Source organism: Salmo salar, chromosome ssa07 (assembly GCF_905237065.1).
Source record: "Salmo salar chromosome ssa07, Ssal_v3.1, whole genome shotgun sequence".
NCBI classification, from domain to species: domain Eukaryota; kingdom Metazoa; phylum Chordata; class Actinopteri; order Salmoniformes; family Salmonidae; genus Salmo; species Salmo salar.
Genome location: NC_059448.1, coordinates 30085714 through 30102949, shown reverse-complemented (window position 1 = coordinate 30102949; position 17236 = coordinate 30085714). Strand labels below are relative to the sequence as shown.

Sequence of the window (17236 nt, the reverse complement as noted above, 5' to 3'; positions counted from 1 at the left end):
ATTTTTCTCGTAAAAAAGCGATAATATTCCGACCGGGAATGTCCATTTAGCTAAACAGAGGAAAGAAAACAAAGCTTTCGGTCGACGCGGGCACGAGCCTGAGTCTCACAGTACTGTAACCAGCCACTACCCAAACGCGCTACTTTGTTTCAGCCAGAGCCTGCAAAGCCACGATTCAGCTTTTTGCCGCCTTCTGAGACCCTATGGCAGCCGTAGGAAGTGTCACGGGACAGCTAAGATCCTCACTCTTCAATAAACAGAGACAAGAAGAACGACACCTTGTCAGACAGGCCACTTCCTGCATGAAATCTTCTCAGGTTTTTGCCTGCCATATGAGTTCTGTTATACTCACAGACACCATTCAAACAGTTTTAGAAACTTTAGGGTGTTTTCTATCCAAAGCCAATAATTATATGCATATTCTAGTTACTGGGCAGGAGTAGTAACCAGATTAAATCGGGTACGTTTTTTATCCAGCCGTGTCAATACTGCCCCCTATCCCCAACAGGTTAAATAACTTTTTTTCAGGTTTGAATGAGACAATGTATTCCCCTAACCTTATTCTTTCAATATAGTTATTGTTTTATTAATATTATATTACAAATGTAAGACTAAATTACATTTCTAATATGTTTTGGTGCCAGTCAAAAGTTTGGACACACCTACTCATTCCAGGGTTTTTCTTTATTTTTACTATTTTCTACATTGTAGAATAATAGTGAAGACATCACAACTATTAAATAACACATATGGAATCATGTAGTAACCAAAAAATCTAAATATATTTTAGATGTTAGATTCTTCAAAGTAGCCACCTTTTGCCTTGATTGACAGCTTTGCACACTCTTGGCATTCTCTCAACCAGCTTCATGAGGTAGTCACTTGGAATGCATTTCAATTAACAGGTGTGCCTTGTTGAAAGTTAAATAGATTGAATTTGAATCGGGTTTTTAGGGCGGCTCTAAAATTATGGCTTGCAGTGATAACGCAAAAAATGAATGCATTCAGTTGTGCAATTGACTAGGTATCCTGCAAGTTAACGTATAGCATCAGAGGGGTCAGTTTTTTCCACTTTTCTCCAGTACTATCGGGCCATTACCATGTCAATCAATGCTTCAATAGAAACGTAGTTCACATCCCAGATGTTGATGCCAACACAGTCGCTATAGTCCCATTAGTTTTCATTGCAGCCTCGTTTGAATGCCGCGGTTGCGCTCATTTGTACTGAATGGGGTTAGTCAACAGTAGCTGACTAACTAACATTACCCAGCTAGCTGGCTAGCTTCATTGGTGTTGAGACATGAGTATGAAATTGTAATTCTGGTTGTTTAATGTTATAGGGACTCCTGAGAAACCAGGAAATCAGGCTGTCATCTTGTGAAACAGTGGATGTAATGAATCTAGCTAGCTAAAGGATTTTTCTGCAAATTGAATGTACAATTTTGTACGCTTGCCTTGCTGATATTTATCATGCAATGCAGCTAAAGTAACGTAGGTAGCTAACTATTTTCTTGCTTATTGTGTAGTCGAGGATAAAAATACCTGTATGCCTATGGATGTGTAGCTAGCTATGTAGCCGATCTGTGTATGGACCCTAAAACGTTTGGTATAAATATTAGTTCAGAACCTAGCTATGAACCTCAGCTATCATAGCCAGTTGTATCTTCTTCAAACACAGTCTATGGATTGAGTAGAATATTTTTTTATTATTATTATTAAACCTCATTGAGATTTAAAATCTCTTTTTCAAGAGCGTCCTGGCCAAGATAGGCAGCACCAAGTCATTACAAAAATTACAGACAAACAACATGAAAAACTACAAATAATCTAGTAAAAACCATAGAATTCACAAGAGTATAACAAAATCAAAAACAGCAAATTAAAAACATTGACATGTCAGGGAATCAGTCTCAAGATCATTCATCAGTGATTTAAAAATACCAATCGGGACAAGTTCTTCCAGTTTAAAAGTATTTTGTAAGGCGTTCCAAGACGATGGCGCAGAGTACATAAAATACCTTTTCCCAAATTCAGTTCGGACATTTGGAACAGTTAGCAGGATAAAGTCCAGCGAACGAAGAGAGTACCCACCACATTTCTGAACAATAAAAATGCCCAAATAAAACGTTAGTAAACCCAAAATGGCTTTGTAAATAAAAGTATACCAGTGACTGAGCCTACAAGTGACTAGAGAAGGCCAGCCAACCCTGGTATACAAAGTGCAGTGGTGTGTGAGAGTTTTGCAGTTTAAAAATAAATCTCAAAGTGCCATGGTAAAGGGTGTCAATTGATCTCAAACACTGAGCGGAATCATTCATATATAAAACATCCTATAGTCTAGTAAAGGCATAAATGTAGCTGATACTAGCCTCCTTCTGGTTTCAAAAGAAAAAAAGGCCTTATTCCTAAAATAAAATCCCAATTTCAGCTTCAATTTTTTTGTAACTTGTTGAATATGCGATTTAAAAGAGAGGCCGTCGTCAATTAAAATTCCAAGATGCGGTTACAGTCTCAATCTCAATGCCCTCACAGGTAATAATCGTTGAAAAGTTCAGAGGTCTATTTCTTGCTTTAGAAAACACCATTAGTTTAGTTTTGTCAGTATTGAGGATAAGCTTCAATTGACACAAGGTATGTTGAACAGTATAAAAAGCATTTTGCAAGTTCTGGAAAGCTTTTGTAAGAGATGAGGCACAACAGTAAATAACAGTATCATCAGCATAAAAATGAAGTTGCTCATTTTGGACATTTTTGTCTAAATTATTTATGGAAATAGTGAATAAGAGAGGACCAAGTACAAAGCCTTGGGGCACACCATTACAGACAGACAATTTAACAGACATGAGCCCATCAAATTGAGTGCACTGAGTTCTATCAGACAGATAGTTAGCAAACCATGCAACTGCATGCTCCGAAAGACCTACACTCGACAATCTCTGCCTCAGTATAGCATGATCAATTGTATCAAAAGCCTTAGAGAGATCAATAAAAAGTGAGACACAGTGCTGTTTTTTGTCAAGTGCTTCAGTGATATCATTTAAAACATTCATGGCTGCTGTAATTGTGCTATGCTTCTTCCTGGAGCCCGATTGATACATTGATAAAATAGAGTTAGTAATAAAAACTCTTTTAGCTGTTCACTCACAAGGGTTTCAAGTTTTTTCACCAGGGGTGACAGCTTTGAGATTGGCCTATAATTATTTAAAAGAGTTGGATCTCCCCCTTTTAAAAGTGGTAGGACAAATGCTGATTTCCAGATCTTTGGAATTTCATTACATTCCCGGGTTAGATTGAACAGATATGTAAGTGGTTCAGCTATGAAATCAGCTGCCAGATTTAAAAAGCAGGGATCCATTAGATCAGGACCTGCAGGCTTTCTCTGATCTAAGGATTTCAGGGCTTTATGTACAGTGGGGGAAAAAAGTATTTGATCCCCTGCTGATTTTGTACGTTTGCCCACTGACAAAGAAAGGATCAGTCTATAATTTTAATGGTAGGTTTATTTGAACAGTGAGAGACAGAATAACAACAAAAATATCCAGAAAAACGCATGTTTGAAATGTTATAACTTGATTTGCATTTTAATGAGGGAAATAAGTATTTGACCCCCTCTCAATCAGAAAGATTTCTGGCTCCCAGGTGTCTTTTATACAGGTAACGAGCTGAGATTAGGAGCACATTCTTAAAGCGAGTGCTCCTAACCGCAGCTTGTTACCTGTAAAAAAGACACCTGTCCACAGAAGCAATCAATCAATCAGATTCCAAACTCTCCACCATGGCCAAGACCAAAGAGCTCTCCAAGGATGTCAGGGACAAGATTGTAGACCTACACAAGGCTGGAATGGGCTACAAGACCATCGCCAACCAGCTTGGTGAGAAGGTGACAACAGTTGGTGCGATTATTCGCAAATGGAAGAAACACAAAAGAACTGTTAATCTCCCTCGGCCTGGGGCTCCATGCAAGATCTCACCTCGTGGAGTTGCAATGATCGTGAGAACGGTGAGGAATCAGCCCAGAACTACATGGGAGGATCTTGTCAATGATCTCAAGGCAGCTGGGACCATAGTCACCAAGAAAACAATTGGTAACACACTACGCCATGAAGGACTGAAATCCTGCAGTCTGAAGTCTGCCAATGAACATCTGAGTGACTCAGAGGACAACTGGTGAAAGTGTTGTGGTCAGATGAGACCAAAATGGAGCTCTTTGACATCAACTCAACTCGCCGTGTTTGGAGGAGGAGGAATGCTGCCTATGACCCCAAGAAAACCATCTCCACCGTCAAACATGGAGGTGGAAACATTATGCTTTGGAGGTGTTTTTCTGCTAAGGGGACAGGACAACTTCACCGCATCAAAGGGACGATGGACGGGCCATGTACCCTCAAATATTGGGTGAAAACCTCCTTCCCTCAGCCAGGGCATTGAAAATGGGTCGTGGATGGGTATTCCAGCATGACAATGACCCAAAACACACGGCCAAGGCAACAAAGGAGTTGCTCAAGAAGAAGCACATTAAGGTCCTGGAGTGACCTAGCCAGTCTCCAGGCCTTAATCCCATAGAAAGTCTGTGGAGGGACCTGAAGGTTCGAGTTGCCAAACGTCAGCCTCGAAACCTTAATGACTTGGAGAAGATCTGCAAAGAGGAGTGGGACAAAATCCCTCCTGAGATGTGTGCAAACCTGGTGGCCAACTACAAGAAACGTCTGACCTCTGTGATTGCCAACAAGGGTTTTGCCACCAAGTACTAAGTCATGTTTTGCAGAGGGGTCAAATACTTATTTCCCTCATTAAAATGCAAATCATTTTATAACATTTTTGACTTGCGTTTTTCTGGATTTTTTTGTTGTTATTCTGTCTCTCACTGTTCAAATAAACCTAGCATTAAAATTATAGACTGATCATTTCTTTGTAAGTGGGAAAACGTACAAAATCAGCAGGGGATCAAATACTTCTTTCCCTCACTGTACCACCTGCACTGAGAATGGCAAAAAGCTAAAAGTTTGACCAGCTCTCACTGTTTCATCCACACAAGGTTGTACAGAGACAGAGGACACTGAATCAAACAGCCTACCAGATGATATAAAGTGCTCATTGAAACAATTCAGCATTTCAGTTTTGTCATATACAGCAACAAAGTCCTTCAATACACATGACAGTAATTCATTAACATTACTTTTACCAGACATAGACTTAATAGCCTTTCAAAACTTTCTAGGGTCATTCAGGTTATCAGTGGTAACAGACATAAAATATTCGGACTTGGCCTTCCTGAGAAGAAAATAACACTTGTTTCGTAACTGCCTAAAAATAAGCCAATCAGCATCAGAACATGATTTCCTTGCTTTCGCCCAGGCTAGATTACGGTCATGAATAATACAAGACAGCTCAGAAGAAAACCATGGATTATCCCGCCCTTTAACCCTGAACCTGCTGAATGGGGCATGTTTGTTTACTATTTGGGAAAAACCATCATGAAAGAATTTCCAGGCAGTTTCCACATCAGGGATAAGCTCAATCTTGCTCCAGTCAAAATAAAGCAAATCATGAAGGAAAGCCTGCTCATTAAAACACTTCCAATTTCTCTTACGAATAAAACGTGGGTTTGTCTTAGGAACCTTAGTATTTCTAATAGCAACAACAGCACAATGGTCACTTAAATCTTTACAAAAAACACCAACCGCAGAATATTTATGTGGAACATTTGTCAATATCAAATCAATCAGGGTAGATTTTTCTGGGCATTTAAGATTTGGGCGAGTGGGTGAGTTAATCAACTGGGTAAGATTCATAGAATTACAAAACATTTTTATATCATCAGACACCGGCTTTAACCAACACCATTTGAGATCACCAATCAAGATAATGTCACTGTAAAGAAGTTTAGACATAAGGTTAATCAGAGAAGAAAATGCATCACCGAGAGCAGAGGGGGGACTATAACACCCAATCACAGTTATAGAGAGACCCTTTGAAACCTTAATATTCAAAGCAAGAAATTCCAACTGTTTACAAATAGTTTCAGACTTTGCCACACTTACAGGGAATTTAGTTTTTACATATATAGCCACACCCCCACCTTTCTTAACTCGATCAGTGCGATAAACATTGTAACCACTTATACAAATATCCTTATCAAAAACAGACTTGCTGAGCCAGGTTTCAGAAAACACAATTCCATCAGCATCAGTTGATTTAGCCCAAATCCTAACCTCATCAATTTTTGACAACAGGCTGCTGCGTACATTTAAATTAAAAATACCAAAACCAGATCTTGATTTAAAATCAGCGGGAGTTTGGAGACATTGCATATCAGGGCCAGGGTTAGGTTGCACGTTACCTGATATCAACAAAAGAAGAATAACTAGGCACCTCTGTTTAATAACCTTTAATAACCTTTTTCAGTCATATCCAATACCAGGAGTTTCAAATTCCAGTCTTTCAGTGATGCTGTGTCTGCACGTATTTATTACAATTATACACTTCAACAGTGTTTACCACTCCTGCTCCTGGGACATCAATGGTTACTATGCAATAGACTAGAGACATTATTTAACTAGTTTAAGGCTGATTTGTAATTCATATATACAGAAATATAATTTAAAAAACTGTACACTACACTTCCTATGCATCATGTAAATACTCTAAAACCGGTTCATCTCAATATTTTATTTATATTTAACCTTCATTTAACTTTATTTAATAGCCAATTTCCTTAATCTGCATTGATCTGATAAACACAGGACAGGTGTAGTATTTCATCAAATGAGACTTAATTTCAACCAGTAGAGAATGTGAAACGATGTATTGAAAGAAGTACATTTTCCAAGTGTTATAAATACATAATACATGCAATATAAATATTTTAATTGTAATATTATATTATAAATACAAGTTCAATCTGTACTTCAATGCACATCTGGTGTGCATTATAAAAGCAGAGGAAGAAATAGGAGGTGGTGAGAGAGGTTTAAAAGACAGAAAGGGAAAGAGGTAAGAACAGAGGAGCAGGGAAGACAGAATATGATTAATGAATCACAGTGCTACCCTAACATTCTCTCAGTTTATCACAATTAAATAATAGTGTCTCTAGTGGTGTCTCCTAACCAGCCTTTGGCTCCCAGTCGGCCCGAAGGTTATCTTAAGAGCGGGTGAGTGGCGATGACTGGACTGGGGGTTGGCATCCTCTCTCACATCAAAACATACCTGCAGACGAGAAACAGATGGAGAGAGAGAGAGATAGCATCTTTAAGCCTTGTGTTTTTTTTTTATTCTAACACTGTCAGTCATCATAATCATCAGGAGGCGAAATGCAAAACGGACCTTGGATCATTAACTCTGGGACTACTACATCTCTATCTGTATTTCAAAGTAAAGCATCTCTTTAATAATGCTTCCTGTTGACCTGACCAAGTGACCTCTCACCTCTGATCTTGCTGTGCCCCCTATGTAGGCAGTTCAGATGCGGGAGGGGTTCACCAACACAGCTGATATAACGTAGAGGATTTTAGAGAAAAGGGAAGAGAGGGATGAAGTGAAGGAGAGAGACTGTTATTGAGAAAATAAGGTAGTTAAAGAGACAGTACTCAACAGGAATCTGTGTGTGTGGCCTCACCTGGTGTCCACACTAAGTGGTTGCAGAGTACTTTATGCTGAAAAACATGCACCAACACTATAGTGTAGTTATAGAAATAATGAAGTGTCTTTGTGTTCTTCATGCCTCTCTCTCCCTCTTGCCTATTCTTTGAAGGTGGAAGGAGCTACAGTTATACACCTGAGCCTGCTTACTGAACAACACAATCCATCAATCAGATTGATTCACGAGTGTGTAGGTGTGGGTTATAAGGACTACAATTGTTCTACATTTTTTCAATAGGGGTGGCTTAAAATAGCCTGTTTTGTTTTTTTACAGACATCACACTCTTACCTTAACAGCCCCCTCACCTGAGAAGTAGAAATCAAAAGCAGAGAAACTGGGAATTGAATAACTGCAGTTGACATAGCTAGGTAAATGGAAGAATACTCTTATTGCAATGTGGATGGCTCTTAAAAGAGCCTTTGGTTGTGCATAGTGTAGTCTATGGAGTTGCCAGGGAACAGCACCCTCCTTGAAGAAGTCGGAGGTGAAGATCTCCCGCACACGGATTGCCTCTCTTGCTGCGTTGTTGGACCCCATCCTTGAAACATCCCGCAGAGCAGCAGACTTCTCCTCTGGCACACGGCGGCAAGTTGGTCCTCGTGTCCATCCTCATGAAGTTACGCAGGACACAGGTAGCCTTCACACGCCTGAATTCCCCCAGGAGGCAACCCAGATGGCCCTGGTCAAACAACCTTGCAGTGCCCTACACGGTAACTGTAGGCAATCGTTTTGAAGGAATCTCCAGTTACAAGGTATCTGTAGGAATATGGAAGATAATGTCATTATTAGAATTGTTCATCACCAGGTCATTGTGGATTACTAAAGTATAATATCCCTGATAACAAATCATGATAACATTGGATAGATAGATGCATGTGCACACACATGTGCATTTTTAGCATGTGACAATAGCAGGATCATATCAAGTATAGCATCATAAATTAATACATAAATACCACTTGAAGCTTGATGATGAGTTGATCGTTTCAATCAGCTGTGTAGTGCTAAGGCAAAAACAAAAATGTTCACCCCTTTGAGTCCCGAGGACTGAGAACCACTGTTCTTCATTGGGACCTCTTCATCTGCAGACAGGCTTTCAGCTCTCTGTATCTGAGGATAGAAAACCTCACAAGAAACAGACTTCATTATACTCAAGTTAGACCGCACTGAATATTACATTACTATTATCTCCGTTCTCACTTCTAAGGACTGGAACTACACAAAAGTACCTTTCAATTCCAGATTAGCCTACTCTCTCACTTTTACAGTTGGGGCTGTTATCCTTTCACCCTCATCCGTGGCTGTTAGCTAGCTACCTACAAATGCATTTGGAGTTAGTTTTTTACAGTGATAAATACATCAAGATAGCTAGCTAATATGAAGTTAAGTAGCTGGTGATATTTAATTAACTTAGCTAGCTATCTATACAGTATTTAACGTTGGCTAGATAGCTAGCTAGCTACGTTAGCAGCTAATTTGAGTTAGCCTGCACTGTAGCTAGTCAGCTAATAATAATACATCGTTTTTTTTAACATTTTCGAAATGTGTCTACTTACTTGAATAAGTTCTCCCAGCCATGTGGACAGTTGGAAACATGGCAGCAAAGTTTGTTTGTCATCAGAGCGTTTTAGAACATATTACTATTTACATGTTAATAAATTCATGAAATGGAGAATGGATTGAACTATTTACCCATTTAATAACCAGACCTTCATATAAACTTGCAATGCTTAATTCTTGACGCACAATCGAACGTGCTGCTATATGCTGCCATATGCTGCCTGCACGCCCACAAGCAAGCCACTCTGGGCGGCCTAAGCGGCACACAGCAATTTACTGTGTGCTAATGTACATGAGCCATCAGTCAATCCGGAAAATATCAAGAACTTTGAAAGTTTCTTCCAGTGCAGTCGCAAAAACCATAAATTAACAGAAACATCTCAACATCAACTGTTCAGAGGAGACCGTGTGAATCAGACCTTCATGGTCTAATTGCTGCAAAGAAACCACTACTAAAGGACACCAATAAGAAGAAGAGACTTGCTTGGGCAAAGTAACACAAGCAATGGACATTAGACTGGTGGAAATCTGTCCTTTGGTCTGATGAGTCTAAATTTGAGATTTTTGGTTCCAACCACGATTCACAGTTCCAGTTAGCAGGTGTTCTAAAGCCTGTTGTTACCATTCCCCTTTAATGAATTGGGAAAATGGCAAGGAAAAGAGAGGAAATGAGAGCTTTCATGACATCAGAGACAGTCTTTAGACGTGTGTGTGAGTATTTGTGTGTCTGTTTGCCAGGATAGATAGCTGAGTTATGACAGTTAAAAGGTCCAATCTGCTATGCAAATTCTGACGTGTCTGACGTATCTACACTTACCACCCAGCAGAGTCCCTTGAGCAGTGCCCAGCTTTGAACACACACACACACACACACACACACACACACACACACACACACACACACACACACACACACACACACACACAGTGAAGGTGTGAACAGCCCTGTGAAACATATGGGGCCATTTTCACCTTGTCCACCAGGATAGTCAAACACACCACACTCTCACACATGCGCTGTCAAACCTGTCAGTTTGTGTGTGTTCACCCATAGTGATTCGCTGTGGGGGGGACGCACATGTCTTCGTGCCTGTCTCCCTCAGGACATATTTAGGGGTGGCGCTGACACACAGGGCAGCATGCCACTGTTAAACCTGTCACTGATGTCTCTCTCTGTCTCTCCCTCTCTCTCCCTTTCTCTCTCTCTCTGTCTTAGTCTGCATATACACTGAGTGTACAAAACATTAAGAACACCTGCTCTTTCCATGACGTACTGTAGACTGACCAGGTGAATCCAGGTGAACGCTATGATTCCTTATTGATGTCACTGGTTAAATCCACTTCAGTTAGTGTAGATGATGGGGAGGATACAGGTTAAAGAAAGATTTTTAAGTCTAGGGGACAATTGAGACGTGGATTGGGTATGTGTGTCATTCAGAGGGTGAATGGGCAAGACAAAATATTTAAGTGCCTTTGAACAGGGTATGGTAGTAGGTGCCAGGCGCACCAGTTTGTGTCAAGAACTCCGACGCTGCTGTGTTTTTCACGCTCAACAGTTTCCCATGTGTATCAAGAATGGTCCACCACCCAAAGGACATCCAGCCAACTTGACACACTTGTGGGAAGCGTTGGAGGCAACATGGGCCAACATCCCTGTAGATCGCTTTCGACACCTTGTAGAGTACATGCCCCAATGAATTGTGTCTGTTATGAGGCCAAAAAGGGGGGGGTGTTCCTAATGTGTTTGTAATGTTTGGTATACTCGGTGTACGTACTTTCACTTATATCTCGTTTCTGCCCTTTTAAGGCATGTCAAAATACATAGCTTGCCTTACCCTATTCTATTTTTATGTCACGTGTAGCATTCTTAGACAAAGATGAAATCATGTACAGTACCAGTCAAAAATCTGAACACACCTACTCTTTCAAGGGTTTTTCTTTATTTTACTATTTTCTACATTGTAGAATAATAGTGAAGACATCAAAACTATGAAATAACATAGTTGCCTTAATGCCTTGATGACAGCTTTGCACACTCTTGGCGTTCTCTCAACCAACTTCATGAGGTAGTCACCTTGAATGCATTTCAATTAACAGGTGTGCCTTGTTAAAAGTTCATTTGTGGAATTTCTTTCCTTCTTAATGCGTTTGAGCCAATCAGTTGTGTTGTGACAAGGTAGGGGTGGTATACAGAAGATTGCCCTATTTGGTAAAAGACCAAGTCAATATTATCGCAAGAACAGCTCAAATAAGCAAAGAGAAATGACAGTCCATTATTACTTTAAGTCAGTCAATCTTGAAAATTGAAAGAACTTTGTGCAGTCGCAAAAACCAACAAGCGCTATGATGAAACTCATGAGGACCGCCACAGAGTTACCTCTGCTGCAGAGGATACGTTCCTTAGAGTTACCAGCCACAGAAATTGCAGCCCAAATAAATGCTTCATGAAAACCAAGAAACACGAGCAATGTACGTTAGACCGGTGGAAATTTGTCTTTGTTCTGATGAGTTAAAATTTGAGATTTTTGGTTTCAACCGCCGTGTCTTTGTGAGACGCAGAGTAGGTGAACGGATGATCTCCGCATGTGTGGTTCCCAACGTGAAGCATGGAGGAGGAGGTGTGATGTGTGGGGGTGCTTTGCTGGTGACACTGTCTGTGATTTATTTAGAATTCAAGGCACACTTAACCAGCATGGCTACCACAGCATTCTGCAGCCATACGCCATCCCATCTGGTTTGCGCTTAGTGGGACTATCATTTGTTTTTCAACAGGACAATGACCCACACACCTCCAGGCTGTGTAAGGGCTATTTGACCAAGAAGGAGTGTGATGGAGTGCTGCATCAAATGATCTGGTCTCCACAATCATCCGACCTCAACCCAATTGAGATGGTTTGGGATGAGTTGGACCACAGAGTAAAGGAAAAGCCGCCAACAGGTGCTCAGCATATGTGGAAACTTCCTTCAAGACTGTTGGAAAAGCATTCCAGATGAAGCTGGTTGAGAGAATGCCAAGAGTGTGCAAAGATGTCATCAAGGCAAAGGGTGGCTACTTTGAAGAATCTAAAATCTAAACTATATTTTGATATATTTAACACTTTTTCGATTACTACATGATTCCATATGTGTTATTTCATAGTGTTGATGGCTTCACTATTACTCTACAATGTAGAAAATAGTTCAAATAAAGAAAAACACTTGAATGAGTAGGTGTGTCCAAACTTTTTACTGGTACTGTATGAGGAAGTTGTCTGTAAGTTGTTGCCATATCGACTTGTGCTGGAATGTTGCTAGGTGACAAAGGGCATCATGCATGCCAATGTGTTTCCCTAAATATATCTTGGAAACTTTCCCGGCATTTGGAGCCAATGAAACTGAATGAAATGATTTGAATAGTTATGCGTCTTGATTATATCTTGCATTACATAATCTCACCCACACACATAGACATCATGAAGCACACACACACACACATCCTCTCTCTCTACCCCCCCCCCCCCCCACACACACACACACACACACACACACACACACACAAAACACTCCACCCAACATCCCATCCCTCCGTGCCCTATCTCAAGCCCCTCTCTCTCTCTCTGTCTTCTCCATAGAAAAGTGTAAAGGAAGGGATCCTATTGAAACAGACCAGTTCTTTCCAGAGATGGAAGAGGAGGTACTTCAAACTGAGAGGCCGGACACTTTACTATGCCAAAGACTCCAAGGTAACTGTGTATAGGTTTATTACTCCAATTATTATTATTTTTTGACCGGGCCCAGAAATCTCTTGGATGTGCAAGCTGTCACTTTTTTCACATGATTAAGTATGTGGGTGTAGTTAAAGGTTCAAATCATTTCTGAGTAACAATTAAATACTTTACTGATATTTGCTTCAAGCAAAATGGTCCAAAATAAACAAAAATTGCTTCTTAGCAAAGAGAGATTTCTCAAGCTAAAATTTTGTTAGGACTGTCTGGAAGTGGTCTGAGTGGGGAGGGCAAAACTGAAAACTAGTTGTTATTGGCTGAGAGGTTTGGATTCTCTTTCTTATTGGTCTATTAACTAATTTACCACCTGGTGATGTCACCAGGCAGACCACAACTCCATCCCACCAAAACAGGCTGAAATTTCAGGCAATCTTTTCAAACAGCTCTTACACTAAAGGGGCATAATCATAATTGTCACAATTCCCCAGTATTATTCCAACCTCATAGTGTGGAAATATATATAAAACACCGTTTTTGACTGCAATGGGCATTTAAGACTTTTTTTCATTCATAGAGGATGATTAGATGCTGTCTGTTTTGTTTATGGTTGTGTTTAACTCGGTCAATTTTTTTTGCTTGTTGTCCATCAGTCTCTGATATTTGACGAGGTGGACCTATCAGACGCCAGCGTGGCCGAGACCAGTACCAAGAACATCAACAACAGCTTCACGGTAACCATGATGACACACTACCTCTACCGTAACCATGACTACAGCTACACAGTAACCATAATGACCACCATGACTACACATTTCCAATTTTATTACACTCTTCACTGCAAAACTGTAGGACTGTGTAAGTCTTTGTAAATCTACAGTACTATGTATTCTTATACAGCCTGTCCCTCCCTCCCTATCTCTCTCTCTTCCTCTCCCTGTCTCTCTCTCTCCACCCCCCCTCTCTCCAGGTGATCACTCCATTCAGGAAGTTGATGCTGTGTGCTGAGAGCAGGAAGGAGATGGAGGATTGGATCGGTGCTCTGAAGTCTGTACAGAAATGGGAAACGTACGAGGTAAACACTAGTCCTCTCATCCCTCCATCCCCTCAAGCTTTTATCTTTTAATCCTTCCATTCGTTCATTCATTCTCACCCTTTTGCTTTTGACTATGCTTTTGTTTTATTCTACAGTCCTGTTTCTGGTATTTACCTGTTCATTTCGAATACATTTAGTGGTAGCAGTGGGTACTTCTCATCAACTAAATTGGTAGCATTTAGCATTCAGCCATTTCGTACCATTGGTACAAAGTTATGCATCTGTGTTGTATTTGCTTTCATACAGTAAAGTGAAAACTCTCTACCTCTTTTACACATTTCAAACCAATACGTTTTTCCGCCAACTTTAGCCTCCCACCAACGTTTTGCAGACTTTTCAATATAAATGAAAGGTATTGCCGGGACAAGGCCTCTGCTTTTATTTCCGCCAACTGACCTAGTCATGATTGCGGTAATGTTCTGCCTACAGCTTAGTATGAAATGAAACCGTAATGCTGAGACGGCATAGGTATGCACTACGCTCTTAAGCTCTTGATGGTTGCTAGGCAGCGCCCGTTACTACTATCCTCCTGCCAGTTCTAAACTTTATGAGGCATGTCATTTCACCCATCTCTTCTCATAGCCCACCACATGCACTGTTTTCTTAACCACAACTGGATGGGTCCATAAAGAATTACTGTGGTAATAAATATTGTAATAAAGTAGGCTAATGCAATTGAAGGTATCAAATTGTTGCTTATTGAAACTCCCAAAGTCACCCCAATTGTTATAATACATTTGAAGCAATAGCTTACCCGCCTATGTTCAATTATCTCAGCACCGTTTCACGTTGCTTTGAGACAATTATAGGGACTCATCTTGATAAATGAATCAATGTCAGATTTTTCTTTTCACTGAATCTCCGTTTGGATATTGGTTAGGCTACAATTAGGCTCTGGAAATGTTAGCGAAGTTGAGGTGAGTGCTGCTCATGATCATCTTGTTTAGTTGGCTCATTTATTTTCACTGATCACAACATTTTGCCAGCATGTTATGTAGCTTAACAAGTGGATTATTTTGCTCTTCACTCGCAGTCACCTAGTAGCCTAGGCCTCCTCCCAACCAAAAGCCTGTGACTTGTCTTAATCAATCAATGTGATTTTTGTTTCACTGAATATCCATCGGTATAATTGGTTAATTCTCTGGCTGGGTAAATACACTATATATACAAAAGTATGTGGACACCCCTTCAATTTAGTGGATTCGGCTATTTCAGCCACACCCGTTGCTGACAGGTGTATATAATCGAGAACACGCCATACAATCTCCATAGACAGACATTGGCAGTAGAATGGCCTTACTGAACACCTAGAACTAGAACTGCCCCGGTCAACTGTAAGTGCTGTAGTTGTGTAGTGGAAACGTCTAGGAGCAACAACGGCTCAGCTGCGAAGTGGTAGGCCACACAAGCTCACAGAATGGGACGCAGAGTAATGAAGCGCGTAGGGAGTAAAAAATCGCATGCCCTTGGTTGCAACACTCACTACCGAGTTCCAAACTGCCTCTGGAAGCAACGTCAGCAACATAATAGTTTGTCGGGAGCTTCATGAAATGAGTTTCCATGGCCGAGCAGCTGCACACAAGCCTAAAGTCACCATGCGCAATGCCTAGCGTGGTGTAAACCTCGCCGCCATTGTACTCTTATGCATTCTCTGGAGCGATGAATCACGCTTCACCATCTGGCTGGTAATGGACGAATCTGGGTTTGGCAGATGCCAGGAGAACGCTACCTGCCTGACTGCATAGTGCCAACTGTAAAGTTTGGTGGAGGAGGAATAATGGTCTGGGGCTGTTTTTCATGGTTCGGGCTATGTCCAGTGAAGGAAAATCTTAACGCTAAACCATACAATGACATTCTAGACGATTCTGTGCTTCCAACTTTGTGGCAACAGTTTGGGGAAGGCCCTTTCCTGTTTCAGCATGGCAATGTCCCCATTCACAAAGCAAGGTCCATACAGAAATGGTTTGCCAAGATCGGTGTGGAAGAACTTGACTGGCCTGCACAGAGCCCTCAACCCCTTCAAACACCTTTGGGATGAATTGGAACGCCGACTGCGAGCCAGGCCTAATCGCCCAACATCAGTGCCCGACCTCACAAATGCTGTTGTGGCTGAATGGAAGCAAGTCCTCGCAGCAACGTTCCAACATCTAGTGGAAAGCCTTCCCAGAAAAGTGGAGGCTGTTATAGCAGCAAAAGAGGTACCAACTCCATATTAATGCCCATGATTTTGGAATGAGACGTTCGAAGAGCAGGTGTCCACATACTTTTGGTCATGTAGTTTAAGTGGAGTTGGTATAGCTCATCTATTCATTTGCTCATCTATCACTGATCAGAGACATTTAGCAAGTGTAGGCCTATTATTTTGCTCTAAAAGCCTGCAGAGGTTGTGAAATATGAACACAAGACTCACAAATGCTTTTGAAAATAGGATTTCTATTATTTTCAGTCACTATCATGATGAAGATACTCTCAATGTAAGACCCTACACCTGCTCCCTAACAAAGTGAAGTGAGTGTAAGAAAGAGATGAAACATGGACATGCTTTTTTGCATGGGCTTGGGCTCTGTTTCAGAATTTCACTTCTTTATATGACAGCGGATCCACACGTTCCCATGACACAAGTTGTGTGGGAAAAATACTATTTGTATTTTATTCTGTTATATTCCATTATATTCATACTACAAAATATACACTCAGTGGCCAGTTTATTATGTACACCCATCTAGTACAGGGTCGTAACCCCCTTTACCTCAAGAACAACCTGAATTCTTCGGAGTATGGATTCTATGTTCAGATAGGCTGTGGCGTTCAAACGTTGCATTCCCCACACCATTACACCACCACCACCAGCTTGTACCATTGACACCAGGTAGGCCATGTACTCATGCTGCTTACACCAAATCCTGACTCTGCCATCATCATGATGCAGCAGGACCCGGGATTTGTTGGACCAGGCAATGTTTTTCCACTCCTCATTTGTCCAGTGTTGGTGATCGTGTGCCCACTGGTGCCACTTCTTCTTGTTTTTAGCTGATAAGAGTGGAACCCGGTGTGGTCGTCTGCTGCAATAGCCCATCCGTGATAAGAACCGACAAGTTATGCGCTCCGATGTACCATTCTGCGCACCACTGTTGTACTGCACCGTTATTTGCTGTTTGTGGCCCACCTGTTAGCTTGCACGATTCTTGCCATTCTCCTTCGACCTCTCTCATCAACGAGCTGTTTTCGCCCACAGGACTG

The 17236-nt window shown here is 41.0% G+C and overlaps 1 protein-coding gene across 5 annotated transcripts in view; it reads left to right on the top strand.

The window, feature by feature from the left end:
* The window catches only part of si:dkey-172j4.3 (diacylglycerol kinase eta), a 141356-nt gene that overhangs the window by 75680 nt on the left and 48440 nt on the right, over positions 1-17236 (top strand). For all 5 annotated transcript variants that reach the window (XM_045721857.1, XM_045721858.1, XM_045721856.1 and 2 more), the window contains 3 exons: positions 12811-12921; positions 13554-13634; positions 13871-13975. In XM_045721857.1, the coding sequence (XP_045577813.1) occupies positions 12811-12921; positions 13554-13634; positions 13871-13975 (297 nt within the window). The remainder of the gene's footprint in view (positions 1-12810; positions 12922-13553; positions 13635-13870; positions 13976-17236) is intronic.